General features: G+C 42.5%; 3 protein-coding genes and 1 non-coding gene across 5 annotated transcripts; 2 read left to right on the top strand and 2 right to left on the bottom strand.

Annotated features, from left to right (window-relative positions):
* The first annotated feature begins 205 nt into the window (after positions 1 to 205).
* Positions 206 to 4,745, top strand: LOC102290098 (ras and Rab interactor 1). The gene is made up of 6 exons (XM_014334887.2): positions 206 to 380; positions 934 to 1,125; positions 1,223 to 1,337; positions 2,598 to 2,670; positions 2,866 to 2,957; positions 3,325 to 4,745. The coding sequence occupies exons 2-6, from the start codon at positions 934 to 936 to the stop codon at positions 4,569 to 4,571; spliced, it is 1,719 nt and encodes a 572-aa protein (XP_014190373.1). The 5' UTR covers positions 206 to 380; the 3' UTR covers positions 4,572 to 4,745.
* Positions 4,746 to 6,052: 1,307 nt separating this feature from the next.
* On the bottom strand, positions 6,053 to 17,427 carry dpp3 (dipeptidyl-peptidase 3). 2 transcript variants are annotated; one of them, XM_042222280.1, is made up of 19 exons: positions 17,237 to 17,427; positions 14,093 to 14,242; positions 13,790 to 13,934; positions 13,582 to 13,671; positions 13,221 to 13,358; positions 12,873 to 12,947; positions 12,652 to 12,742; positions 12,422 to 12,552; positions 11,472 to 11,602; positions 11,181 to 11,239; positions 10,364 to 10,558; positions 10,169 to 10,281; positions 9,976 to 10,068; positions 9,756 to 9,818; positions 9,513 to 9,637; positions 8,753 to 8,873; positions 8,331 to 8,510; positions 7,766 to 7,928; positions 6,053 to 6,768 (listed from the first exon to the last, which is right to left on the bottom strand). In XM_042222280.1, exons 1-19 carry the CDS (start codon positions 17,395 to 17,397, stop codon positions 6,626 to 6,628), a joined length of 2,367 nt encoding a protein of 788 aa, XP_042078214.1. In that variant the 5' UTR covers positions 17,398 to 17,427; the 3' UTR covers positions 6,053 to 6,625. The 2 variants fall into 2 exon arrangements, with proteins under 2 accessions (XP_042078214.1, XP_005926432.1); XM_005926370.3 differs by lacking the exon at positions 17,237 to 17,427 and adding an exon at positions 16,945 to 17,173.
* On the top strand, positions 17,264 to 17,345 carry trnas-gcu. Its single transcript has one exon. It is a non-coding gene; the product is annotated as a tRNA-Ser (tRNA).
* Positions 17,428 to 17,682: 255 nt separating the features above from the next.
* cd248b (CD248 molecule, endosialin b) lies at positions 17,683 to 21,816 on the bottom strand. The gene is made up of 2 exons (XM_005926369.3): positions 20,760 to 21,816; positions 17,683 to 19,620 (listed from the first exon to the last, which is right to left on the bottom strand). Exons 1-2 carry the CDS (start codon positions 21,190 to 21,192, stop codon positions 17,894 to 17,896), a joined length of 2,160 nt encoding a protein of 719 aa, XP_005926431.3. The 5' UTR covers positions 21,193 to 21,816; the 3' UTR covers positions 17,683 to 17,893.
* Positions 21,817 to 27,316: the final 5,500 nt, after the last annotated feature.

A 27,316-nucleotide genomic window follows, 5' to 3' on the forward strand; every position in this document is an offset into this window, starting at 1 on the left:
CGGAGGCTATGGGTTCTGTAACTACAGGACTTTAAACCAATTAACCCCTCTTCTAAAACGACTTGTTACTATTATCTGTACTAAAAAGTAATACAAAAATAAGACATAACTCAAGTCTTATGTGGATCTAGAACACGTGAGTCTGACGTCATGATGACTTGACTTGACTCCAGGTGAGATCAGGTGGGTTAGGAGGAGGAGCAAAAGAAGGCATCTTCAGATCGGAGAGCACGCGTCATGACAGGCCAGAGTGAAAGAGAAGTAAACTTCCTATTGTAGTAAAAAATAAAAAAATAAAAAGCTGGTGGAAGAACACGAAGCATGCCATCATAAAGTGGATCCGGAGGTGAAAAAGGAAGGAGAAGAATCGGAGCAGAGAGGTAGTAAAACAGTTTGAGTTGGTTGTTTAAAAATAAGATGAGCGTGCTGTGACACACAATTACATGACTGTAACGCTAGAAGCCTGCGTGCAGCGCAGTTTGCGGTGGAAATGTGCAAGTTTTAGAGGAATGTACTTCGTGCGGGTCCAGACAGAAGTTGACATGTATAGGCTGCGGTCAAATTCAGCCCATTGATGTGTTCGTATTAAGAAGGATAAGTGTGTCAGTTTGACATTTGCTCCTTTTTTACTTAACATCTAATGACTGTTGTGGCGTTTGTGTTTGCTGTCGGTGTGTCTGTAATTTAAAGATCTTCACCATAGGTTGCTATTTTATTTAAGCTCTGTCTGAGCTGCTGTGCTTTACCAAGTCTGGACTTGCCGGTCCAATCCAGTCAGATTTATGGTACAAGTGTGTGTCTCTGTTTGTGTGCAGCAGTCTCACCCGTCTTTCTGTCATTATTGGGATCCAGAAGGATGCCATAACCACGTGTAGCATTATGAGACTGCATGGTGATTTGGAGCACATTGTTGTTGTATGCATATGTGTTTAGATGGCACAGCAAGAAGAACCCCTGTACGATTTCCCAGAGCCCACCCAAGTATCGGAGCGCAAGCTGAGGGGTCAGGGTTCCCTGAAAAACATCAGTGTACTGGATCGTCTCCTGCTTACAGTGCCCGTCTGGCTTCAGCTATCAATCAACCCAGCCACAGCACTGCACATACTGCAGAGGGAACCTCCCGGGGTCTGAGACACAGACATAACACACATCCACATTTCCTCTCCTACCTTTTCTTATGCACTCCCAGTTGCGTTCAGTAATCACTTGTGTTGTCTTGCAGACTTTCCTGGTGCGAAAGTCTCGCACGTCCCAAAGAAACGTGCTCTGTGTGCGTTTGACGGATGACAGCGTGCCATCGTTTGTTCAGCAGTTTGGTATCAGAGAGGAGCAAGGCAGTAAGAGCATTACCTCAACACTTGGTAGTCTTTGGAAGAGTCCACTCACACTTTAGGAAAGCATCTTAACATTTAATAGAGTGCTGTGAAAAAGTTATGTAGCTTCTTCCTTATTTCTTTTATTCTTGTTGCATATGTGCCATACTTATGTTAGATCATCGAGCAAATGTTAATATTAGACAAAGTAAATACAAAATGCAGTTTTTGATTAGATAATTTCATTAATTAAGGCATCAAAGATGGGAAGGAAGTGTTTGAATTCAGCCATATTAGAGAGTTTTCAAGTTTGAATGGTCTGCCATCGTATGACATTTTTGCCCAGTCACTTTCTTATTGATGAATCATGAACACTGAGGCAAGTGAGGCCTGCAGGTCTTTTGATGTTGTTCTTTTGTGACCTCTTGGATGAGTCGTCGATGTGCTCTTGGAGTAATTTTAGTCAGCTGGCCACTCCTGGGAAGGTTCACCACTGTTTACTCCATATGTGGATAATGGCTCTCACTGTGGTTTGGTGGAGTCTCAAAGCACCAAACAAAGTCACTGATAGAAGTCAGTGACTTTGTTTCTCAGCTTTTCTTGAGTGTCTTTATATCATGGCATGATCTGTTGCTTTTTGAGATCTTTCAGCCCACATCACTTTGTCAGACAGGTTCGATTTAATTTATTTCCTGATCCAGCAGGTCGGGCAGTAATCATGCCTGGGAGTGGCTTGTAACATTGAGCAAAAAAAAAAAAGTGGTTAATCACAGTTAATTTCTCATTTAAAAAGGAGAAGCAACAACACTGTACTCGTGTGCTGGATATAAATGTAAATCGGCATTTTCTTTAATTATATTCTTTTGGCTAGGTATTATATACACCATTTGCTTGTTTTTACTTTATTATTTATTGCAACAAATAAAAATTAAAAAATACACGCACACAGACCATGATGAGTGCAGTGTTGTCAGCAATTCTATGAGTCTTATTTAACCTAGCTTTAAAATCTTTTCATTCTGAAGATGCTGTAATTAAATATCAGACCGCTTTAAATCTACAACTACACACTATCATTTCTGTAGTATTACACAGTACTTACACATAAATACTAGAATTCAGATAAAAGCAAAGATGCCTTTCATTGTCTTCTTTTAAAGTAAAACTCCAGGCCAAAGACCCAATATTCTACTAAATAATTCCTCAGATAAGCTGTATTATTAATACCAGCCAGCGTTCCCTCGCACTAAACATCCCTGACATTTGAATTTTCTTCATCCGCAGCTCTGTCTCTGGAGACTTCAGCCATCAGCTTTCCAGACCTTCCAAGGCTAATTTCCTTTTACTGTGTTAGCAGGTAAAATGTTGCCTTCCTCATTCTCGGTTTCCTTAGTGGTTCTTTGGTATAATTTTGATTCTTTAACCTTGCTCAAGTCCTATTACGTTGTCATCACTTCTTCCTCTTTTTCCACGTGAATCCATTCCAATATCTGTTTATGTGCAAGAACTAATGTGGATCTTTTTAATCTCTGCGGCGCATGTTTCTTTTCAGAGATGTGCTACCATTCCCTCTGGAGCTTCCTGACGCAATAGCGAGGGCATCATCGCACAAAGAGCTCGAGTCTATCTCACACATGGGAATAGGTTGGTCATTTCATTTTTCCCCAATAGAAGATTTTGTAAGCATGCTCAACTTCAGATACTTTGATCTTCCAGGATTTATTTAAGCACATCATTAATTATGTCTCAGCCGCAGGTTAGCAAGCAGCCACTGGGGGAAGTTTGTGTGTAGGTGCATCTTTTCTGTCCTCTGCTTACTTAATTCTTTTATGTATAAAATATGAATTTAATAAAAAATAAATCAATAGTAAATTACTGTCACAATGATGTTGAATTTATGCAGCTTATAAAATGTTAACTTTATTCAATAAATCACTGTTCGCATTAGAATCACAGTAAAATTTGGTGATGAACTTATTAAAATAACCAAAACATTTTTTTTGTTGTGTAGAGTTTTGGAATTCCCACCTAAATGTCCGTGGGCCACGGGAGACACCTAAGCCCCGAAAAGCTAAGGAGAAGAAGCGAGATGTTGCAACCTCCGCCCTGCCTACGTCTGCACTGCAGTCAAGCTCTCCAGCTCCGTCTGACTCAGCTCCACAGCCAGACTCAGACAACCAGCATAAATCTGCACCTGACTCAGATGCTGCCGCCCAGAAATCGTCTCTAAATTCCACCTTGTTCCACGAGTTTTGCCCGATCACCACGCGTAGTCCCTTAGAGCTGGACTGTGGCTCTGGGCTGGGCGCTCTCTGTTTCATCAACCCTCTTTTCCTGCAGTCTCAGAGCACTTTATCCAGACGGCGCATGTTCAAGCACAGCCTCAAAGTCCGGGTTTCAACAGAGACATCGACCATGCTGTCGCCCCCGCTTGCTCCACCACCTCCGCCACCTTTAATGCCAAAAACCAAGGGGAGGTGTAAAGCCCAGAAGAGCGGACAGGAAACACTCGAGCTGAGAAAAGGCCAAACTGCTCAAGACGGCCATACCCAGCCGGTGACGCAAAACGATCCCAGCGGTGGTCAACCGCAGCCTTCATCAGCAATTCCTCAGATCCAGCCAGGGATGCAGGAGCAGCAGATGGAAGCACGCCAAAGTAAAGAGGGAGTGAAAGAAGAGGAGGCTACTGCCCAGCCACCAGCAATGAAGGAGCATCTCCCAGCTGACTCAGACTACATGAAACCCTGTCCAATAATCAGTTTCCCCAATTGTGCCTCACTGTCGTCTAAGCCACCTCCTCTTTTCCCCAAAATGTTTCAATCCCTCTCTCCTCGTGACTCTCCCAGTGCTTCTCCCTCTCTTTCCCCTTATCAGTCCCCATCTGCATCTCCCAAGATGCACATTTTTCTCTCTCCTAATGACTCACCCAGCCTTTCTCCCTCCCATTCGCCTTATCAGTCCCCATCTCTTTCTCCTAAGGTCCCCTACTCTCTCTCTCCCTTCATCTCCCAACCCTTCTCTCCGTTGATAGAGCTGGCCAGCGATACATACTCCACTCCTTCAACACCGGATCAGTTGAGATCAGACAGTGAAGCTGAAGAGAAGGAGGAAGCACAAGTGATCGAAAACAAGGATGGAGAATACAAAGATCAGCACAAAAAGATGGAAAAGGTTGACTTGGTGTTACAAACGAATGCTGCTTCTGTAAACGATAGGGAGAGCTGCAGTACTGAAGAAACAGCAGAAACTCCTGATTAGGGCTGGGTATCGTCACTGATGTTTAGAATCGATTCGATTCCGATTCACAGGGTCCTGAATCGATTAGATTCTATTCAATTCGATTTGAATCTGGGAAATTTTGCCTCAGACAGTCAGAAATATTATAATTCAGATCAGTACATTAACATATTTTTGTATCTATTAAAAGGGAAGCTGACACTTTCCAGACTTTATCAAAAGGTGTGAGCGTCACAGCAGAGGCCTTTGTGTCAAAGTAGCTGAAGATAAAACACAGAAAAACATGAAGGTGGTTTTCCTGGCCTGGGATTTTATAAAAATATTCCACAGTACATCAAAAACAAAAGAAAACCATTAAACATATGAACATTACCTCTAAAGTTACAGAGGTTTTATTAGAGACACGGCTAAGCGTTTTGCATAATTTTAAAAAGTTTAAATTTGTTCAGAAGCCTATTGAACGGCAGAAATTAGGTTTTCTTTTCGGAAGTAAGTAAAAGGGGGAAAAAAAAAAAACATCGGCCGACAGCCTGTAAACAACGGTAGACTTGTGCGTAACAAGCAAGCGAATAATGCAGAAAACAGATTTCGGGGATAGACGGGAAACTGTTCTTGAAGTACAGAGAGAGAGAGCTGTGCATGAAGTGTGATTTTTATCGTGGTGGAAGCAAAACAGCAAAAGTCAGAGGGAATTCATGACGATGTTTATATAAAGCGTAGTTTGGATCTTCTTTTGCTGCTGGTTCGGTCAATATTGTTTGGAGAGAGATCAAACTAACAGCTTTAGAATCAGCGCATAAAGGGCGTAAACACAAAGCAGGACCCGCCGAAACATCAGAATCAGCGAGCTGTCGGCTTTCAGCCTCGACCGTGTCCGTGCCATCGGTGAGAAAGGCGACATCTCACCGATTCTGATCCGTCGGCGGGTCCGCGCTTTGTGTTTACGTCTTTGTACAGAAGCCGTGTACCTGCTCTCATTTACTGTTTTAGATGTTTGGTGGTGGTTGAAATTTTGTGAGGTTTCACCTGAGATTCTGGAATTTTGGGCAAAATACATTTATATAAAAAAATCGATTCAGGATTTTAATGAATCGATATCACGTTATCCAAGCCAGAATCGATTTTAATCGATGAATTGATTATTAAAACCCACCCCTACTCCTGATACATCCGACAAACAGGGCGATGGTACAAAAGCATCTAACGAGCAAACAGCTTAAACTGCCTTTTAATCATATTACTAATCCCTGGGATTACTTCAGAATGCCAGTAGTTTCTTCAGGGTGACTCTTTATTGTTAACGTGTAGTAAAAGTGAGTTTATGAAAATGAAACCTGCTATGATTCTGGAAGGAAAGAAAAAATACCACCCAGATCTTATCAAATTGATTTTTTTTTTGATTTTTTTTATTTGTTCAGATTCAACATCAAAAATACTTACTAGTCCAACTCACCAGAAAGAGGAATAACACTAATCCAATATGCCTTAATACCAAACTGGGCAAAAAAAAAATCCCATGAAGTATTACTTTGCCTTACAGTCAACATTAAGTTGTCACTGGAGCTAGTTAACAGTCCTAAACCTCTCAAGTCATTAACACCGAAATGGGCATAAAACTAAAAAGGACCAGCTGTGAAGACTGTAAAATCTGTAGCCATGAGTTGACTGTAAAAAAGTATTCACTTCAATCACTTTGAGTTACCATAAAGATTTGTAAAAGCATTTTTTCAATGCTTTAACTGTTTTTAAGTGTCAGGGTTACATTGGTTTAGTTCTTACTTCATTAGAAAAGTGTTTGCCAAAGACATCTGCAAGAGTGATGAGCTATTAATAATCATCTCACTCACACAGTGTCTGACAATTGTCATCAGAAACAGACGTGACACTGAACCAGAGTGCTTAAGAATCAGTTGGTGCTTGAAAAGTTGTGGCTGCTCTGGTTATATGGCTTTATTGGATGTAAGAAAGAATCATTCTGCTATTGCATACAGTTACAAAGAAAGAAAAAAAGAAAAATCTGATTTCTGTTGGTACTTTTTGGAAATGGCAAAGCAGATTCTCCCTCCCTCCACACATCAACACCAGCAGGGAGCGTCTTGTTTGCTCAGCTCCAGCAGGCCGGACTCCAGCTGCTCTGCATCGTCTTGGAAGCGCTCGGTAAAGGAACGAATCAAACCTGCTGCGCTGCCTTCGTATTCCACCAGCTCAACACTATCCCCTGGAAATCAAACACACACAGACTGAATGATTAACTCTGGCAGAACAGAGCTAATTCACTTGTTTGTATGCTTGTATAACTTGTCTGTCACAACAAGTTGAACAGTTAATATATTTTTAATGCCATTTGATTTGATATACCTTTATTAGTCCCACAAGGGGACATTTCATAAGGCTGCCGACCTATTGCACGCAATGGCGCCGCCATCTTACCCTCCGACCATAAGACAGGTCAGAGAGGTATATCTGTACAATTGTTAATATTTCTATGCGAGGATGAAGCAGTGCCATTACAGATTTGACACGTAGTCTTTAAGCAAACTCCAAAAAGGTATTTTTGGAAGCTTCCAAATAAAACTTGGATATAGAGAAGCGTAATCATCCTTTCCATTCATTACCTCACAACACTATATTAATCAGATTTAACATTTTGGGATCTGTAAAATCACATACATTATGATTTCTCCTTTTTTCAACTGAAAATAATGTAGACATTGAACTCAATCAAGTCAATATGTTTTATCCAACCAGATAAGTTTATATCACAAGTTTTTTGCTGCAAAATGAGATTGACTCTGTCACTAAAAGCTACCATAAGACCATCTATCAGTCTGTAATTGAAAGGGGAGATAAGCTGCCAAATGTATTCAACCCGTTTCTGATAAATCAGTCCAAGTCAGACTGCGAATGTTTGCAGAACACTTGCCTTCTATCAGCCAACCTGTGCAATTGCCTTGCGATCAGTTGCAATTGGTAACAGAATGTCCAAAAGAATCACATTCTGAGCCCTCTTGTTTGCAGTATTCCAATAGTGTTTTAAAATTGACACCTTACCATGCAAATTATCGCAATACTATGCTGTTTCGTTTCCCCCGATCCCAACCCTAATCATCACATGCTTATGAATAGTTTTATAGAAGTCAAAACGGCTAGACCGGTTATCAAACATAAATAAATAAATCAGACAGCACCCTGTTAAAACAGAGTCATTTCCATACCGCTGATTCTTGTGTTGGCTTGAACAAACATCTTGCGAGCCTCCTTCCTCAGCAGCACCGTCTCGCGCAGGCGCAAAAAGTTGTGAGCGCCAGTGTCGCTTACAGTGGAGTACTTGTCATAGAAAGCCCTGCCTCCTTCCACGTCTGCCGTCGACTTAAAGACCTACAAATCAGTTTACAAACTGTGGATTCAGCTTAACAGCATACCGAGTGAAATCAACAGAAAGACGACAATAAAGCTTAGATGATTGCTTAAAGTAAACTTAGGTGGAAAGTTTGGATCAATCTAGTTGCAAAACAGGTTACAAAAAGCTTGACTCATTTCATTGTTTTGTTCAACCCTCAAACTAAAATCCTAACTATAAGTTACTGCAAAAGTAAATAATACACAAATTCACATTTGCCATGGTGCACCCAATTAAGTTTTAATATTTTTTTTTTTAAACAAAACACTCAACTGCTAATCAAAATTGTTGCTGCTTAATTTAGTGGTGCATGTAGCTGTCAAATCGATTCTAGTGAATTATTCTATTTTGCATCCATTGATTGGAGAAGTATTGATTACCTGCAGTTTACAAAGGAACCTATGGATGGCGTTCTTGCCCACGGTGGGGATCTTGCTTCGGTCCAGTGTAATTCGTGCATCGGGCTTGCCATCTTCTCCCGTTACTTCCTCCAGGCCCACCAGGCCCTCTCCAGCCTCCAGCAGCACGCGTAGGATGACGAATCGAGCCTGCATGTGAGCCTGACACAAACACATAACGCCACATACATTTGACATACTGTCTAACAAACAAACTGAAATTTACCATCAGCTTCTTTATAAAAATGACACAGACGTATCGAGCTGAGGCTGTAAGAAACACATAGTCAACGTTCTGTATGCTTGATTGTAGAAACTGTTCAGCTAATACTTTGCAACTTTGAAGAAGGAGTGAAAAGAGGCCACTAGTAAGAGGAAAACTGCTCAGTGAGCAGACACATTACCTGTCTCCAGCGCTTGCTCTCAGGTGTGTAGAACTCCAGGCCCAGCAGTCCCGCTCTCACCATGCTGAGCCAGTTTATGTACACCACATCATCTGCATCCTGACCCTCATGGCCAAAAATACTGGCAGAGAAACACATGGATGTAAACACACCGACCCCACAGAGAATCAGCCACACTCTTGGACATACATAATGACCACTACCTCCAACCCACTTTTATATATTTAACAAAAAAACCAAAAAAACCCCCAAAAACATCCATGTCCAAAAACTGGAGTAAGACTGAAAAATAACTGTAAAAGTGGACTGAAGAGCTGCTTAAAGTTTCCAAACATCCAAATAAAGTGGGCACTATTTCACTTGGCTCTGGAGTTTGTTTTTTTTAATATTCATTACATATTTAAATAGATTGAAAGCCTTTGTTTTTGTTCCCAAAAGATTCTTGGATCCCACAAATATTTTTCCAGCTGCAAAAATCTGTCAGTTTATGGAAATTTGAGGGAGACTTTTGAATCCAAATGTGACTTTTATTTTCTTATTTATACAGTTTATTTGATCTCCTTTTTATTTTTACTTTATGTGCAATATTTGTTTCTCTACGTGAAATATTGAGGAGATGCTGAGCCTAAGAATTTCACTGCTGGGAGTGATTGTTACCTGTAGATGGCAATAAGAAAACCTTTTGGTTAAGGTGGGATGTGTAAGTTAGTTTAACATATATAATACATATTTATTACAAGATACAGTGTGCAGGACATACCTGAGCACTTGTTTGTTGAGGCACAAATAGAGTCCGACACACTCAGCGCGGCATTCTTCATAAGAAGAAGCAATCGTGGAGAATTTACTGTCCCAGGTCTCGCTGCCCCGATACCAGCTGGACACCTGAAACGCATGTTCACACATTAAGTCTCTCTTTTATTCAGCAACTGAAAACTAAAGCGTGAAAATGGCCATTAGATTTTAAAACCAAACAGAAAGGTGCACACAAAAACAAACTCACCGGTTCACCGGTCTCTGGGTTGATCACCTTACTTTGGTCAAAGTTAAACTTGCCCATGTCATCCTATGGATGGAGATTGAGGACACAAAACTAGATTTATTCACTGATTTTTTTTTAAATTGTCCAGAAAAAAAAAAAAAAAAATCATTAAATGAAACATTTTACAAAGAGGAACGGGCTATATCTGCTGCTCTTAACACACCACAGGAAGTAAACAGACCTGGACAAACAGCTTTCCGCTCCCGTGACCCAGAAGCTCGTGAAGTCCAACCTGCACTTCGAACGACGGGCCCTTCCATTTGATAAACAAATCCTGGAGAAAACAGAAGGATCAGGAGAATGTATTATTACACAGGTGTGTGAATGGAAACCAGAGACGGTGTTTAAGAGAATCAGAAAAATGTGTAAAATACCTTGTCACCCTCCTCCAGGAAGGTCAGTTTTTCCTTTTGCGTTGCATAGGCTACAGCCAGCACGTTACCAAGCGACACGTTTTTAAAGCCCTCTGTCTGTCTGATGTCATCGTCTATATACAAACAAACAAACTCAATGCTGTAATCAAGCTGGACTCAGCTGTTTGACAGTGTCAGAGATTTCTGCGCACGTACAGTTGGGGATGTTGATGCCAGCTGGTATTCCACTCCCAGCGAAGGTGAGAACGTCCAGTGAGGTGAAGTCCGGTTTAAGGAACGTATCCTTCTCAAACTCCTGCGGCCAAGGCAACTCAGGAAGCAAGACTTCTGCTGAACTCACCAGTTTGGCGAAACGCTCACTCATCGCCTTGTTCACAACGGCCACAAAACCTAAAACAGGATGACGCAATAAACTTAGGAAATCAAATCCACCACGTAATTTTTTAATGCTCATTTCCAGGTCTGTATTTTTATTTTTCGACTCTACTGGAGTAGTTTTGCATGACTCACAGCTTAAATTGTTATTCATCCGTCCCTTGGTGCACACACTCAGATTTTCCACCTTTTCAAACAAGCTTTTTTTAGCTCCCTTCCCCCTCCCTTTAACACAAATTTTTGCTGATCGGCATGTGCCTGAAATAACCATATAAGGGATCGCCACTCTCACTGACATCACACAGAGCCAAGAGTAGGTTGGGAGAGAAAAAAAATCCTTATCAGTCTCACACTGATAAGGATTCATGGACACTTGGACATATGCTGCCCAAATTAGATCCAGCATTTCAACAGTAGTACTAAACATCCTTTACAATGCGTGTTCATTTAAAGACCACAGGCTGCAATTACTAATGGGGCAAAACACAGAAATGTATCCAGTGGAGATGCTAAGTCCATCTACTTAAGTAAGCTGAGCCAACCAGCAGGAAGTAAAACCCGAAGAGACCCATAAGATCACAGCTTGCACAACAATAGTCATGACAGTATCGCTCTTCTTCATCAGCTTGGCACTTACCTTCAAACTCTCCTCTGGAGCCAAATGGGTCTCTGTAGCTCTCGATGAAACCTATATAACTGAGAGGAAGCAAGACCGGGGAGGAAATGAAGGGATAATAAGGAGTAGAGTGAAGAGCGGTATTCATTCACAGTGCAAAGGTCAGAATGAGTTTTATGGGGAAGTAAATAGGCAGGAAATCTAATAAATCAATTTCACTGTGCAGCAGAATTTAAACGGTGCTAAAATAGTCCCTCTCTAAAATTCATCGGGATCTCATAAACGTACTGTGCTGCTGATTAGTGGACTCACCTCTCCACAATTGGCCCCTTGTCTTTAATCCAGTAGCGCGAACCCTCTTTATGTGCGTCAATGGAGCCTAAGGTGAAGCTGCGTGTGTACTCTTCAAGCATCTTCCTCTGGTTCTCATTGGCAGCATAGGCCTGCAAGACATTCACAAACAAATTCTCTTTTAACAGGGGTTGGGCAGGGCACTTTGTCACACTTGCAACTAGTGCAAAATGCTGTGGTACAACCTTTAACTGGCAGAAGGAAATTTGACCACATCACTCCGATTTTGGCCTCTCTACAGTGGCTTCTAATTGAATTTAGGATCCGTTTTAAAGTCCTTTTATTGGTTTTTAAATCTCTAAATGGTCTGGCACCTGTTTATTTGTCTGACTAATGAAGCCCCATGTCCCCATTCGTTCCCTTCGGTCAGCTGAGCAGTTGTTGCTTTCGGTCCCAAAGTCACGGCTGAAACTTAGAGGAGACCGAGCGTTCTCTGTTGCAGCGCCGATGCTTTGGAATAACCTTCCTCTCCATATTAGACAGGCTACATCAGTGCCAGTTTTTAAGTCTCTTATTAAAAACCTATTTTTATTCCCTGGCTTTTAACTCTGTGGGTAACTGACATTTTTTATAATTTTATTGCTACGTCTGATTTCTGCTATTTTATTACTATATTATATTTGTATTGTACAACACTTTGGTTTACCAGGTGTGTTTTTAAAGTGCTATATAAATAGATGATGATGATGATGATGATGATGATGATGATGATGATGATGATGATGATGATGATGATGATGAACGAAACAAAACTTATTTTGTAACTAGAACTCTGACAGAAACATTTTTTGGTTCACTCAATCTTCTCGTAAAGACAATTACTGATATTTTACTAACCCAACTTTATGTTTTAGATTTAAATGATAAAACTGGTATTCATGTAAGCTCCACTGCATTCTTAGCCGTCTCACCTGTGCTTTTTCAAGATAATAGCAGACTTTTTCCATGACACGGCTATAGTCTCCCCTCTTCACAGTGAACTCTTTGTCTTCAAAGCTGAAGCTGCCACAGCAGGACTCGCACTCCCCATCCACTGCGCAGTCTGTGAACCAATTATTTATTTATTTTCATTAATATATATTGAAATACTTTTTGCATGCCATTTCCCCCTTTGTTTTGGCTTTTTTAACTGCAGTTTGACCTTTTTGCACAGCTGAAGCCAAGCGGACCTCATAGCAGGCTTTCCCTCCGTCTTCCTTCTTAAACAGACGCGTGTTGTAGGCAGACAGTTTCTAGAAACAAGCGACAAGAATGAACTGAGTAAGACTCAAAGGCAGATTAAAAACACATTTATCATAAGAAGGAGATTAAAAGAGATAAAAGAAACAATAAAATATTTATTTTAGATGTGAATTTGCTTACTTTTGAGTCGAGGAACTTCTGAGCCAGCTCAGCATCCTCCAGGCAGCAGTTTCCTGAGAAATAGGTGGTAATTCCCTGAAGCAAACAAAAACAAATTGAGTCAATAAGCCATGCATCCTCTCACAAGGAACAAGCATATTTACTGCTTTCCTAAAAAGCAGATAAAATCTCAGAATTAAGGGGGGGAAAAAGAAGAAGAAGTCAAAATAAAACCAAAGAACGAAACTTTTGCAGCTGAGGCCAAAACCATTTGTCACATTTCTCCCATCTATGAAAACCACTGGCTATTTAATCAAAATTGTTAACCAGCCAGCCTGCACTTGGCTTTAAATGATTAAAAGATCCCACCTTGTCGCCCAGCCCCAGCTGTTTCTGTCTGTTTTCCAGCGAGTAGAGGAGACAGGAGCAGCTGTCCCACAGAGCCTCCATCTCAGCCGGCTGCTCCTGAAAGGCCTGGCTGGCCCAAACCAGCGCTTTCAGCTTGTCCTAGTGTACATGCCACAGATGCAGACAGATAAACACATCAGATTACACTATATCAGGCACACTTGTTCTGAACACCACTGATATCTTTCAGGTTTCTAAAGTTACATTTCGTTAGCTTCGTGTTTACACTCTACGAAGCTGCTTTTACAGTTGTCCTCAACCTATAATCTGGTTAAAAAGTATCTAAACTAGATTGACAACTCTTACTGCAGGCCTGTTTTACCTCGGGTAGATTTGGGATGAACTTTGTATCTCCAAAAGACTTGTAGTTGCCCATGTTTGCATACAGACCTGCTGCATACACCAGAAAGGCCTGAATATCATAAACGAGAAAACATCAAAGAAACATTTTTATATGGCTGCAGCCGTTTGTGGATGAAAGCTTGTTTTAGAAAGAAATGAAACGGCAGAGAGACGGCGAGGCCGTGTACCTGATACTCCTCAGAGCTGAGCCCAGCTGCTGTGGCGACCTGTTCCAGCTGTGCAGGCGTCTGCTTCCTGAAGATTCTCTGCAGCAAGACAAAGATGTTTGCAGACTCGGGGGATGTCTGCAGCAGTACTACCAGACCGCCATACCTAAGACAAACGTTCAAACAGATGTATTTACATTTGTTATTTTTAAAACCAGCAGGACGGCAAATTTTAAATAACCTGAAGTCTTTGGTTGTTTCAAGAAGGTGAAACATGTAATTTCAGAGTGTTGACATTCTCACATTTTTGCATTAGTAACATACCAAGATGCGCGTGACAGGTAGTGGGCGTACATCTTCTCCTGAGGTGAAAGCAAACGAAAGGCCTCGCTGCAGTCGAGTGCGGAGATTCCAATGTCATTTGGGAGGTAGTACTGGGAGTCCACCATCTTGAGTCTGAACGTTACACTCGTGCTGTATTAAAATAGCAGGGAAGGAAAGTGGGGAACATGTTAGGAGGAAATGTGGGACAGCAAGATAAGTGGTGCTTCAAGTTAGAACCTACAACTTTCTTTTTTTTTTTTTTTAAACCGTGGGTATTTGCACAGCTGTCTCTGTCAGGCAGGACATGCAGTGTAGAACAGCTTGTGTACGATACAAACACACTGATATTTACTTGCAACAGTCCTACAGATACTAGAATGACTTCTATGTATAATTATTTTAAGAGTCTTTTTAAGAGTTGGGTTTGCCAGCTTCTTGTCCTTCCTCTTCTTTTGGTTGGTCCCTTTAGGGGTCACCAGGTCATCTCACCTAATATCTAGCATCCTCCTCTACCACACCAATCCTTTTACTTCTTCTGTTGTTGTCTTCTTTTTCTCCTCCCTTTGCAGCTCCATATTCAACATCCTTTGTCCATTATATCCACTATCCCTCCTCTGCGCATGTCCAAAACATCTCAGCCTTGTCTCTCTAACTTTGTCTCCTAACTGGTGACTGTTAGTTCATTTCTGAACTTATCCATCCTGAGAGGTGAGGGTGGGGTGGTGGATAGGTGTGGAAAGGGGGGGAGACAAAGGGGATGGGTGTGTGTCTTTATGTAAAACTGATGTCTGTGTGTCCCCTTCCATTTTAATATCCATCCAATTTTCACTCATACTCATCTTTTTACACATCATACGCTCACACACCAACACATACACCGAACGTTTCTCTTTCAATGCAGAGGGCACATGGTTGCCATTGAGATCTGTAGCCTTGGGTCTTCAGGCCCCCAAAAACTTCTCTTTGGCTTGTTGGTTGCGTTATTGCAGTTTCTTGCCATCATTATCAAGTACATTATCATGACACGCGTGCACATTTGAGCAACCCACTGTGCTTTTCTACATGTGCTCTGTCACCTCTTTATAGTTCTCTTATTTTCTCCCCCTCTCTTTTTTCTTTCCGTCTTTTCCCCTACCTGTTAGCTCTGACATTGATATATTTTGGAACTGCTGTGAAAAATAATAGTATTAATAATAATAATTAATAAATAGATAAAGGAAGAAGAAAAATGAACAAGCAGCCTATAGAGCCGGGGTGGGGGAACTCCAGGCCTTGATCCAACACAGCTGATTTAAATGGCTAAATTACCTCCTCAACATGTCTTGAAGTTCTCCAGAGGCCTGGTAATGAACTAATCATTTGACTCAGGTGTGTTGACCCAGGGTCCTATCTAACACAACACGACACAGGCCCTTGAGGCCTGGAGTTCCCCAACCCTGCTATAGAAAGTCTACAGAGCTCCTCAAGCAAACATGTTTGTCACAACAGTATATTTAGATCATAAATGTAATTGCAAAAGCTGCCAGACCGGACAGGCTTAAAAAAAAAAACAAAAACATACCAGGTCTCAGTCTTGCACATCTTCCCTTTCAGTTTTGCTGCTATTCTTTTGTCACAAATTATTCCAGGCACTCATCTCCACCACTCCAAGCTCAACCCTGCCTGCACTTGCTTCTTGACCCCTCTTGTGCACAGTTCGTCCCTTTAACATCTTTACTGCCTCTACTTCATGCATCTTCACTGTTAAAAGTGCTTCCTTCTCATTCACACACACATGTATTCTTGTCTTGCTTCAAAGACTTTCATTACTCTTGTCTCCAGAACATACTTCCACCTGCTCTATATTCTCACTGCAGCCCTCAAAGCTGGAGACTCCCATCTGATCTCATCTGTCAGCCTGTCCATCGATGCTGCAAATAAGAAAGGGCTCAGATCTCTGATGTAATTCCACCCCCACCTTAAAATCATCTGTCACCCCTACCACACCACACCTCACTTACCTCATGTCCTTCACCACCCTCACATTCTTGTCTGCCACTCCTGAATTCTTATCTAGTACTATAGTTGCTCTCTTGGTACCCTAATATACTTAGATTTTCAGTTTGCAATAAAACACAAAAGGACTTCACCTAATGATTTTAGTTCCCAAATAAGTTTTTAATCATTCTTAGAAATTAACACTAATTCTTTAATAGATTGCCCTGTTTACATATTTTTTTTAAATATACTTCAATTGGGAGCTGTAGTGGTTAAAATAGAGCATAGTGCAGTGGCAAGTAAATTAAGATAAGATAAGCTTTATTGACATTGTAAGCACAAGCGTACAAAGAAACTGGAATTACATGAATTGAAGTGTGGTTATATTTCATATAAATATATTTCGGAGAAGCAGTAAAGAGAGAAGCTTTTGTGACAACAGGCGCTGATCGTCCAGTGAACCTTGACTTGCAGCACCGTGGCACAGATTCAAAATCAGTTAATATTACTCAAGCCTGTTTTATTTTCCGTTTCACTTTCCCCCCCAAAAAAACTACAGTAACTGATATGAAGAGTCTACACACGAAAATAAATCCTGATTGTGTCTCTTTTAAAATCAGCAGCCTACTATCACCAACACAACGATAGTACGTGTCTGAATTAAGTATGAATACAGAGGCTACAGCTAACTGAATAACGTTAGCTTCCTGAGTGCATGCTAAGACGGCTGCATTTAATAAAGACTCGGCGACTTCTGTAAACAAAATAATTAATCACAAAATGTGCAAGTCATTAATCGGTATGACTGTCTGCTAACTGATACACAAGTGAGATAAATATAAATAAAGGTAAAAGTCAACTCAAAAACTCGTTACCTTGATTCCGTTATAGCGCTGAGCGAATGTCAAATTGCAGTCTCACGCTGCACACTTCCTATATTCATTCAACGAGAGAATCAGCCCTCAGCCAATCAGAGGTTGTATATCGTGGCCGATGGAAACTTTAGCCAATCACTGAGCAGCTATGCTGAGCTTTTTAACGCGTTTCACATTGTGAATTTGAACAAGATTAAGTTTGAAGAACACCGCCGTTAACCACAGCAGGAAGGTTCAGGAAATGCTAACAAGAAACAGAGACTATAGCAGTCAGATAAGTGTGTATATGTACCAAAGTCTTCGAAACGGTAGAGCACATGACGAGGTGGCCGAGTGGTTAAGGCGATGGACTGCTAATCCATTGTGCTCTGCACGCGTGGGTTCGAATCCCATCCTCGTCGGTCTCATTTTACAAGCACGAAAAATTTTGAACATTGTTCGTCCCTGATACATTCTCCCTTAATGCTGCTAAACATGAGTTATTCAGTCGCACAACCGGAACATCGAAGGGTCAGAATCCTACAAACTCGTTGGGCTATCACTCAACAGCGCCTCCTGTCCTTCCTGACAGCCCTACACCATCTCCTCCTCCTCATTTCTGGCCCTGATATTGAAAATTTGGCTTAGGAAAAATCAGCAGTCTTTCAGCTGCTTAGCACACAGAGCTATAAAACCACAACCACACATTCTTTCCTTTCATCTTCATTTAAACCAACACAAAGCACACAAAGTTTTTTCAGTTTTAAAGGTTTTTATTGAATTCTAAAAAAAAACAAATAAACAAAAACAAAACAAAACAAAAAAATGATGGCAGACTACATTATTTACAAAAGCTGTGCAAGAGGACAAAAATGAAAAGTTTTCTTGATGAGTGGATAGCAGTTTTAGACAAATCTTAACAGACATTTGCATTTTAAGGACATCCGTGCGTGTTTGATTATTTTTGGTTTCATGCTTGGGTTTTCACTTCCCTCCTCTCAGGAGGTGTTGTGGGGAGTATCCAGCGATAGCAGTCTGAAAAGCGAAGGCTCTTGTCCACAGCACAGCTGGTGCAGTAAACAATCCCCAGAGCTAGCATTACTACCAGGAACACACACAGGGGCACCAGGAGGGCCACGAGCAGCCAGCTCTTGTCGTGCTTCCGTTGACCTTCAGCAGACTCTGCTTCTACCGTAGCTTTGACGCTAGCTTCTTCTGCACCATCCATGTTAGCTTCCTCTGAATTTGAACCATTTGCAGTGTCCTCTGGCACACCTGGACCAGAGTCTCTACTTCCTGCATCAGCATGCACGCCATTATTAATTTCATTGTCTATGTTGCCTTTTTGCGTCGGGGACGGGGATGTCTGATATCCCCTGGGTGACAGGGTGTCCCACTGGTTTAGGTGATTTCCTGACCTGTGAGACCCATCGGGGGGAAGTCCTTCAGGGGCCTCTGTCACCCAGTCAGCATCAAAGTTGGTGTCAACTTCAAAGTTTGGGTCAGGAGTGAATGAAGAGGACCAGGGAATATCATGGTCAAAGATGGCTACATGAACAGAGTTACCTGGGTCGGGGGTCAGAGTAGAATACTCTTCGTCTTCAAGCGAAGGCTGGCAGGTGTGTCTGTCTAACTGCAGGTCGTAGCCATTGTCGCAGAAACACTCGTAATCTCCGATGAGGTTGAGACAGTGCTGTTGGCAGGACGACCCCCTTGCACACTCATCTATATCTACACACTCTCCTTCGCTGCCCACCTCATAGCCAGCACCACACACGCACCTGAAGGACCCCACTGTGTTTTCACACACACCCTCACAGCTGCCATCATCGAGGCATTCATCCACATCCACACACTCGCCCTCGTCGTCTGGCTGATACCCTGAAAGGCAGGTGCAGTGGAAGGTACCTGGGATGTTGACACAGAGCTGGGGACACGGTCCTTGCTGACATTCATCTACATCGGAACACCTGCGGCCATCTGGAGCCATTTGATAGCCTGGGGGGCATGTGCACCGAAGACCACGTTGGGTCTCCATGCAGTTATACTCACACCCCATCTCCACACAGGCCGGGTTGATGTGAGGCAAGTCGGTGGGACCTGCAGAGTCAGATAGCTCAGGTGGGTTGGTTTGGCTCAGCGTGTCAGGCTTGCAGCTGTATCCATCCTTATCTACTGTGAAGCCCTCAGAGCAGTAACAGTAGTAATCTGTGTCTGTGTTCTGGCAGTGCTGCTCACATCCATGGTTCTTGCTACACCAGTCTTGGCTCTGTGGTTCCTCAATGGGTGGACAAAGTGGAGAATCGGTGGACCAGCCCACTGTTTCGTCGTCTCGCTGGATGCACAGAGCGGTCATCTCAGTAGGATCTGGATTTGCGCCGTCTGCAGGGCATTGCACGGTGGCCACAGACCCAAATGGCACATGAGTCAGCAGACTGCTGACAAGGTAAAATGGGGTGGTGTAAACAGGTGGACCTCTACCCTCATCTTCAAGAGGTGGGCACATGCCTTTGTAGTTGTACTGGCAAACATAGCCATTCAGTGGAACCGAGCAGGAGCCGTCAAGCCACTGGAAGTTTTCTTCGCTCTCACGCCCGCTCTCAGATGTGTGAACAATCATGGAAACGCAGCGATAGACTCCACAAGTTGATGGGGAGTATTCTTTGAGCCAGTCGGTGAACTGGACATTCTGGTCTCCTGTTGTAAAACACAAAGACAAAGATTAAAACAATAAAATAAAATATGCAAGTTTACTGTGTATTTGAGTTTTGAGAGCTACTTGACACATTTAAAGGATGACCTTTATCATAAATAAAGATCCCATATTTACAGTCTACATGTGCTGATATTGTCATATTTGGAAAATGTTCTGTGCAGTCATTAATTGCATTCAAATGTGTATATGTGTGTGTGTTTGTGTGTTTTAAATTTGCCTCTAGGAGTCGCCAAAGTCAAAACAAAGTCTGACTCACAGGCACTTAAAAAAACAACAACGCCACAGCAAAATAATGTTGTATTCTACCCCCCACGAGAGTGGAGGTGGGGGGTGGGCCCAACAAAATGATGGGGAGGTTTGCCTCTAAGCTGTTCTGTTAACAAGCAGGCTGCAGAAATGCCTGCAATATATATTTAAGGAGTTTGTTTACTCTCTCAGGAATGTGCTGCAGTGGTACAACCTAGCACAACCGTAAACACTGAATCCAAGGTTAACTGTATCATATGGAAACATCTGAGTGCACACATATGTACATTTACAACATTCATGGCCAGTTCCTCCACAGTAAATAAACTGTTTGCAACAAACTAGGCAGAAAAGTCTGCATCTGCAGTTACCTTAACGGGGGTGAAGTCTTAGTATCTAGTTACCACTATATGGAAAAGAGAGCAAACATGGCTTTGTCCTTTAAATTATGACTGAAGAATAATAAAAACGATTGCATTTCTCTTTGGATTTGATTTGCAACAGAAGAACAAGGCAGACACTTTGAGTGATGATAAAAAGCGTCTGTTTTTTAAGTGGGTGAGGTTTCCATAATGACTAAATCAGACTGAGGGGTAGCAGTGAGGTCAAAAAATGGATTCCACATTGTCTACTGCACCAGCTGTGTCTGTGAAACAAAAGTAGTTCATCTAAATACCGTCCAGCCAGACTGGCCGAGGTATCAAAGTCTGACAGAGAGATTATAGAGGAACATATAGCGTGATACCTGTAGGTTATAATTTTCAAAAACTAAACATATCAAAATCAAAGTCTATTCAAACACTATTAAAATGGTGAATGGATGTCAATGTTATAAAGAGCGAAAGCTCAAATTTCAAAAAAGATGAGACTTTGCCTGTGACCCAGACGAATCCTCTGAGCGGTCGGGTGGATGAACACTGACGTGGAGGTCTGTGCAACCCAATCCAGAGGTAAAGCTTTGACTCAGATCCCTGTGTCTCGATGGCTGACAGCAGCTCGTGGACGACAGCCGCAGCTTCTTGGTTATAAATCGTCGCCAAGGTCCCTCCGCGCTCCCGGCAGCTGCGCCCAGCCTCCCTGAACGTCTTCTTCTGGAGGAAGACAGCGTAACATCCTTCTTGGTAACAGACTCCATCGCTCTCCATAAGCGGAACTTTCTCTGCTGGCTTCTCCCTCTCTGCTTCCCTCAGCCTCTGAGCTCGGCTTCCAGGAGCCAGACAGACCGTCAGCAGCCACAGCACGCACAGAAGACTCATCCTGCTGCAACTGCTGCTGCTTCTGATGATTGTTTGCATCCTCCAAGACATGAAGTTTAAACTACACCAACATCTAAATGAGACAGCCAACCTTACTGTCAAAATAAATACTCCAGTAATGCAGCTGGTTTCTTTTCTGCCCTGTTATTGAAACTCACCTGAGCCAAACTGAGCTTCTATTGTTAGTTTTACAAATTACCGCTTTCTGCTCCAGACTTAACTTTTTTTAAAAGAAATAAATACATAATTTGGTCTAAAGGAGCTATTTGAAGCTATTTTTCTTTGCCTTATTTTATCTGGGATGGCCAGATTCTTCAAAAATTAAGGAACTGCAGTGTAAAATAAATCCATTCAAACTGCCAATCCTGCTGCCTCAGATTTTATAAGAGCTTACTACAAAATAGATTGAACTGAAAGTCCGATAGAATTAACCCCAGAATGTCCAATTTAGTCCAGTAGAGTCCAAAAAACAGTCCAGTGAGTTACCAGTAGAGTCCAGAATTTAAAAAAAATGATTGAATGGGTCTATCTATCCTTGAGCTAAGTCCAAAATAGATAAAGTTGATCCTTGTATGAATTTAGGTGAATTTCTGGGACAGAAATCCTGCACTGCATCTGATCCTGCTCAGGCTTTCAAGCCTCTGCAAAGTTCTGAGAGAACCTTAGGAGAAGAGAAAGATGGGGGTGGGGGGTTGGGGTGTAAAGGCGGAGAGGCTACGTAGAGGAAAAAGCAGAGGGGGCTGGTAAAGTATGTGAGACTATGAGGGAATAGTTGAGGGGATGATGGGTTAGTGGGGCTTGGGAGGTGGGGAGCAGGGTTGGTATTGAAAACCCTCAGAGTGTGTTATGAAAACCATACGGCACCATTCTGTCCCCCATCTTGCCAATGGCTTTGGACACACGTATGCAGTCTCACACAGCCTTTAAGCCCTGCACAGCATCCACAGGATGGAAAGTGTCTCCAGCATTGTGAGATGCAGAATTTGTCCCTCTTCTTCTGACTCTTTCCCCCACCTGCCTTTCAGATTTTCTTCCTCTCAGTCTGTCATCATCTTTTTCATTTCTCTCTTCGCTTCTATTTTCTTTTTTACTCTTTTTTCATTTTCTTCCATTTCCCTCCCTCCTCTCTTTCCCCCGTCTTTCTTCCAAGTCCATACCAGCTGGAAGACTTTACAGTCCAATGGAAACATTTGAGTGTGGAACAGAGGTCTACCTGTTGCACTGTTTGTTGGGTTCATTGCTGTTATAAAATAACTTTGAATGTGCACAGATGTTTAAGAGAATGAGTAGGTGTCCTTGTGTGTGTGATTTTGTGTGTATGTATGGGTGTATGTGTGTGTGGTTGCCACTCGGGGGCATATGGAGGAGAGGAAACAGGAAATGCCAGATGTGCATCAGCTTGACCTCTCAGTAACTGGGGAGCAGGAGTGACTTGAGGGGGTACCTCCCGTCACATGATCTGGACGTGATGAGTGGCATGTCTGGAAGCAAAGTCAAACATTGAGATGGAATTTTTCCAAAGAAAAATATGATCTTTCTATTTTTCCGTGGGTTTATGTAAAGAGCAAAGCCAAAGAACATTAAATGAAGCCAACAGCTGCAATTTGAAGATTCAGGTACTGAAGGGAAGGCTGCTGATGGGCACAAACAGCTATCAGCTGAAGGTTCACCATGCACAAGACTGCTGAACTGCTGAAAGCTAAAACACTGTATGGATGCTCATCGTGTTTCTTTGTGGGAAGCTTGACCTGCCACATGTCAATTACAAGCAGCTTTATGTCATTGCTTCACTCTCCAACTTTCCTCTTGGTCTGGCATAAAAAGGCTTTTTGATACAAATTTAAACATGAAAGCATGATTTCACCTCTGTAGCCTCTTAACAAAGGATGATGGGATGGAAAAGTCACACTGCATTCAAAGTTGAACTTATTAGCTACACATTGTGTGGCTAATCCAAGCCACACATCCAAGCTCGTGTTTTCCCAGTGTACAGCAGATGAGTCGGCTGGCTGTGCTGTGATTGTGTTGGCAGGCAGACCATACACAATCTTACTATTCAGCAGTCTTTTCCAGTTATGTAACAACCACTGGAACTTGGGGGAGAACAAACATAAAACCTCAGGATCCTGGAGAACCTAAAGAGCCTTTCGATCTTGTTCCCCACCTCCCTTTCCTCCTTTTCAACATCCCTCATCCTGCTCCTGTCTCCCCACTTCTCCTGCTTTTCTTGGACTACCCCAACACTCAGCTGTTTCTCCCTTTCCTTATTATTCTTTCATTCCCCGTGTCTCTCCTTTATTTTTCTTTGAATTCTTTTGCTTTCCCCCCTCTCCTTCTTCTCCTCAGGTTTAGCTATTTGAGCAACCAGATCAGCAATCTTTTCTCCAGAACCCCAGTTTTCACCCCAAACTTCTGTTTATTCAATCATGGAGCCTGATTAGCCCCGCCCCCTGGCCTTATAGCCCCGCCCCAGAGACAGATTCCAGAATTGTAATTGACAGAACAGACAAAACCTCTCCTTTCCATAGCCCTGCACTCCCAATCCCCCCTCTTCACATTAATCTAAACACAGTGTGTCCAAGACGTCTAATGGAACATACAGAGCTCTTGATTTAATATGTGCCGCCCCCTAGGTCACAGCTTACTTTCTACCTCCTTGACTCCGAGCCGCTTGCCACATATCATTACTGGCTCTGATACATTCTCAGATTCTGGATTCCAAGCAGCTGAACTGTACCTTCCAGCTCCAAAACCTCTCCATTTCATTTTAACCACTAATTCATTTTTTAACAGCCCGGTAGCTGTTCTTGATCTGATGTTCTTCTGTGGCCACTAAACCTTATATGTCTTATATGTATTACACACTTTGGGCTCTTTTTTCCATACGGAAAAGAACACGTGACATGAATTTTAATAGACTGCAAGAAGCTCACATCTCCCCTCAGCAGGTAAAATTTTCACCAACTTCCTAATAAACAAATGCAAATGCCAGCTGAAGCTAAATGCAGTGCCAGTGTTGATGCTTGCACACGAGCACAATGAAAGAAAGACAGAAATCTTACTTTTGTGAACATGAGTGTCTGCACCAAATTCCATTCCAGTCTGAGTTTGTTTCACTTAAAAATCACAGATGTGAAGCTCACGATGGCTTTACAGGGAAAAACAAAGGGATTGCCAAAGTCAGCACAGTTCATGCGGTTGAACCTGTGAACTTTGACCTTCCAGGGATAAGCCAAGACTTCTGGGGACCATAAATATATGGACACTAAATCATGGAATGGAATCCAGTAGTTGTTTGGCTTGAAACACTTAAAAACAATTAAACAGTTACTTCACCTTCACTAGGATCCCCTTTTTTTAAATGGGAAATATTCTCTCAGATGAAAGGACGAGCCCAAAAAGTGTTATTTTGAACTCGCTGGACTAAACTGTGTCTGTTCTCCCAGAAGGCTGTTGGATGGATCAGTGAGTCAGTAGGATAAATCTGGGCAGATACATTGAAAGAGCCCCAGATGCTTTAGCGGAGCTGCTCAGTGTCAAACAGATCACCCTGCAGTTATACTGAGGAACTTTCAGGTGTGAGTGTGAGAGCAAGGCATTCCTGGCAGAAGAGAGCTCTGCTGGAAATGCCTTCACCCACATGGATTTTTACATTTAAGGACTGGTTGCTTTTGCACAAGAATTTGTCAGTAAATGGAACATAGAGTGCTGTATATAGAAACGTTTAATTCTTATGTTGTGACATAATTGAAATATATAAAAACGCAAGGCTTTAAATGCTAATAGAGGCTTTTTGGGACTAAACAAATTAGTTATGCCTCTGTTCCTGAGCTCGTCTGATGCCAGTGAAACTGTTTAGTTATTTCCTCATGGTCTTGGGTCACGGGAGTACAGAATCGCACCACTCAGGCCTGTTGCAGCATCTGTGCCATATCAAGTAGAGCAGGACACGTCACGTTGTTCATTTTTCCCAACCGCTGGTGTTTTAAGACACACACACACACACACACACACACACACACACACACACACACACACACTGAAACAATTAGCAGTGGCCTTGTGGTTAAATAATAGACTGTAGGCATTCCTGGTAATTTCAGTGGAGGAAAAAGAGGATACTTTTATCCACTTCTTCTACAACGTCCACATGCTTCATCTTTCACAGCAGACACAGATGCCCTCCATCCACACCCACACTGTCAACAAATCTATACCACAAACATCTGAACCGACCTGGGTTGCTCTCCAGTTGTTAAATCGAGAGGAGATCAATTCCCGTTGGTTATAGTCTTCAATTACTGGATGCATCGGCTAAAAATGTATGGACGGTTTTGACAGCTGCAAGTCAGTAAATAAGCATTGAAGCTATGTCAAAGCAGTGAAGGTGTCTCATTTGATTTTTAACCTTTACGTATTAATAGTTAAATCATCACACAGCGCAAACATCGCCTCAACTACAAGCTGAAAATGCTAAAAAGTTCCTTCATTACTTGCTTACATGAAAAACAAGATAAAACATTCTCCACCAAACTCTGCAGGTAAAAAAAAGAAGCTTAGCATAGCGAAATAAAAAGGAACATGAGTAGCAAAGGATAAGGAGGCAATGATTTATGTATTATTAACTGCAATAGGAGTCAGCTGCATGTACAGAATCACACATGTATAAACAAACCTCAGACAAACAGCGAGTCAAGGTTTAAAAACTGCTGAGAGGCAGAATGGGAGGACAGAAAACTGGGAGAGGATAATTCCTGAAAGATTATTTCTTTACCAGATGACAGGCTCAGCTTTTCCATAGACACACGCATGCACACATGGACGACACTTCTCTGCTCTGCATTTCACGATACAGTAATATTTCTCCAGGGAGGGAGCATTCGTGTGTGCGCGCGCGTGTGTGTTTGTAATGGCAAAACCATCAAGTGCAAAAAGAAAGGAGAGGACACAAAAGGAGAAACAAAGAGACAGACGGGCGTCTGATGTGTAGAACGGTCATGTGTCTGACTCATTTCTGCACCGTTTAATATCCTGGAAACTTCACATTTTGCACACATCCACGTCCCTCATTTGATCCGGGCTCATTTTCCTACTCTTTTTCTCCCAAAAACCAGCTTTTCTAAAGTAAATAAGAAAAAAAGAAGTCTAACCAAAGTACACTCAACAAAAATATAAACGCAACACCTTTGTTACTGCTCCCATTCCCCATGGGATGGACGTAGAGACCTAAAATTCATTCCAGATACACAATATAACCATCCCTCCCAAACAGTGGTCACAAATCAGTCCAAATGTGTGGTAGTGGGCACATCTGCTATATTGAGATAATCCATCCCACCTCACAGGTGTGCCACATCAGGATGCTGATCTGACATCATGAGTAGTGCACAGGTGTACCTCAGACTGCCCACAACAAAAGGCCACCCTGGAATGTGCAGTTTTTTGCGCTATTGGGGGTCTGGGGACCCAGAACCGGTCAGTATCTGGTGTGACCACCATTTGCCTCATGCAGTGCAACACATCGTCGCATGGAGTCTATCAGATTGTCAATTGTGGCCTGTGGAATGTTGGTCCACTCCACTTCAATGGCTGTGCGAGGTTGTTGGATATTCGTGGGAACTGGTACACGCTGTCGTATACGCCGGTCAAGCACATCCCGAACATGCTCAATGGGTGACATGTCCGGTGAGTATGCTGGCCATGCAAGAACTGGGACATTCTCAGCTGCCATCTGCCCTGAACAATGTGAACCATGATTCATCCGTGAAGCGCACACCTCTCCAACGTGCCAGACGCCATCGAATGTGAGCATTTGCCCACACAAGTCTGTTACGGCGACGAGCTGGAGTCAGGTCAAGACCCCGATGAGGACGACGGGCATGCAGTTGAGCGTCCCTGAGACGGTTTCTGACAGTTTGTGCAGAAATTGTTTGGTTGTGCAAACCAATTGTTCCAGCAGCTGTCTGGGTGGCTGGTCTCAGACGATCTTGGAGGTGAACCTGCTGGATGTGGAGGTCCTGGGCTGGTGTGGTTACACGAGGTCTGCGGTTGTGAGGCCGGTTGGATGTGCTGCCATATTCTCTGAAACGCCTGTGGAGACGGCTTATGGTTGAGAAATGAACATTCAATGCACGGGCGACAGATCTGGTTGACATTCCTGCTGTCAGCATGCCAA

The sequence above is a fragment of the Haplochromis burtoni genome, unplaced genomic scaffold, assembly GCF_018398535.1.
Source record: "Haplochromis burtoni strain Fernald_Lab_line unplaced genomic scaffold, NCSU_Asbu1 Contig_83, whole genome shotgun sequence".
Taxonomy (NCBI): Eukaryota; Metazoa; Chordata; class Actinopteri; order Cichliformes; family Cichlidae; genus Haplochromis; species Haplochromis burtoni.

Excerpts from the sequence above, each read along its gene's own strand:
- LOC102290098 (XM_014334887.2), top strand. The coding sequence starts at position 934 with ATGGCACAGCAAGAAGAACCCCTGTACGATTTCCCAGAGCCCACCCAA. Across the intron at positions 1,126-1,222 it reads TGCAGAGGGAACCTCCCGGG|ACTTTCCTGGTGCGAAAGTC; the intron begins GTCTGAGACACA and ends GTTGTCTTGCAG. Across the intron at positions 2,958-3,324 it reads TATCTCACACATGGGAATAG|AGTTTTGGAATTCCCACCTA; the intron begins GTTGGTCATTTC and ends TTTGTTGTGTAG.
- dpp3 (XM_042222280.1), bottom strand. The coding sequence starts at position 17,397 with ATGTATCAGGGACGAACAATGTTCAAAATTTTTCGTGCTTGTAAAATG. Across the intron at positions 11,603-12,421 it reads ATTATCTTGAAAAAGCACAG|GCCTATGCTGCCAATGAGAA; the intron begins GTGAGACGGCTA and ends AATGTCTTGCAG. Across the intron at positions 11,240-11,471 it reads AAGGGGCCAATTGTGGAGAG|TTATATAGGTTTCATCGAGA; the intron begins GTGAGTCCACTA and ends GCTTCCTCTCAG.
- cd248b (XM_005926369.3), bottom strand. The coding sequence starts at position 21,192 with ATGTCTTGGAGGATGCAAACAATCATCAGAAGCAGCAGCAGTTGCAGC. Across the intron at positions 19,621-20,759 it reads AGGATTCGTCTGGGTCACAG|GAGACCAGAATGTCCAGTTC; the intron begins GCAAAGTCTCAT and ends GTTTTACAACAG.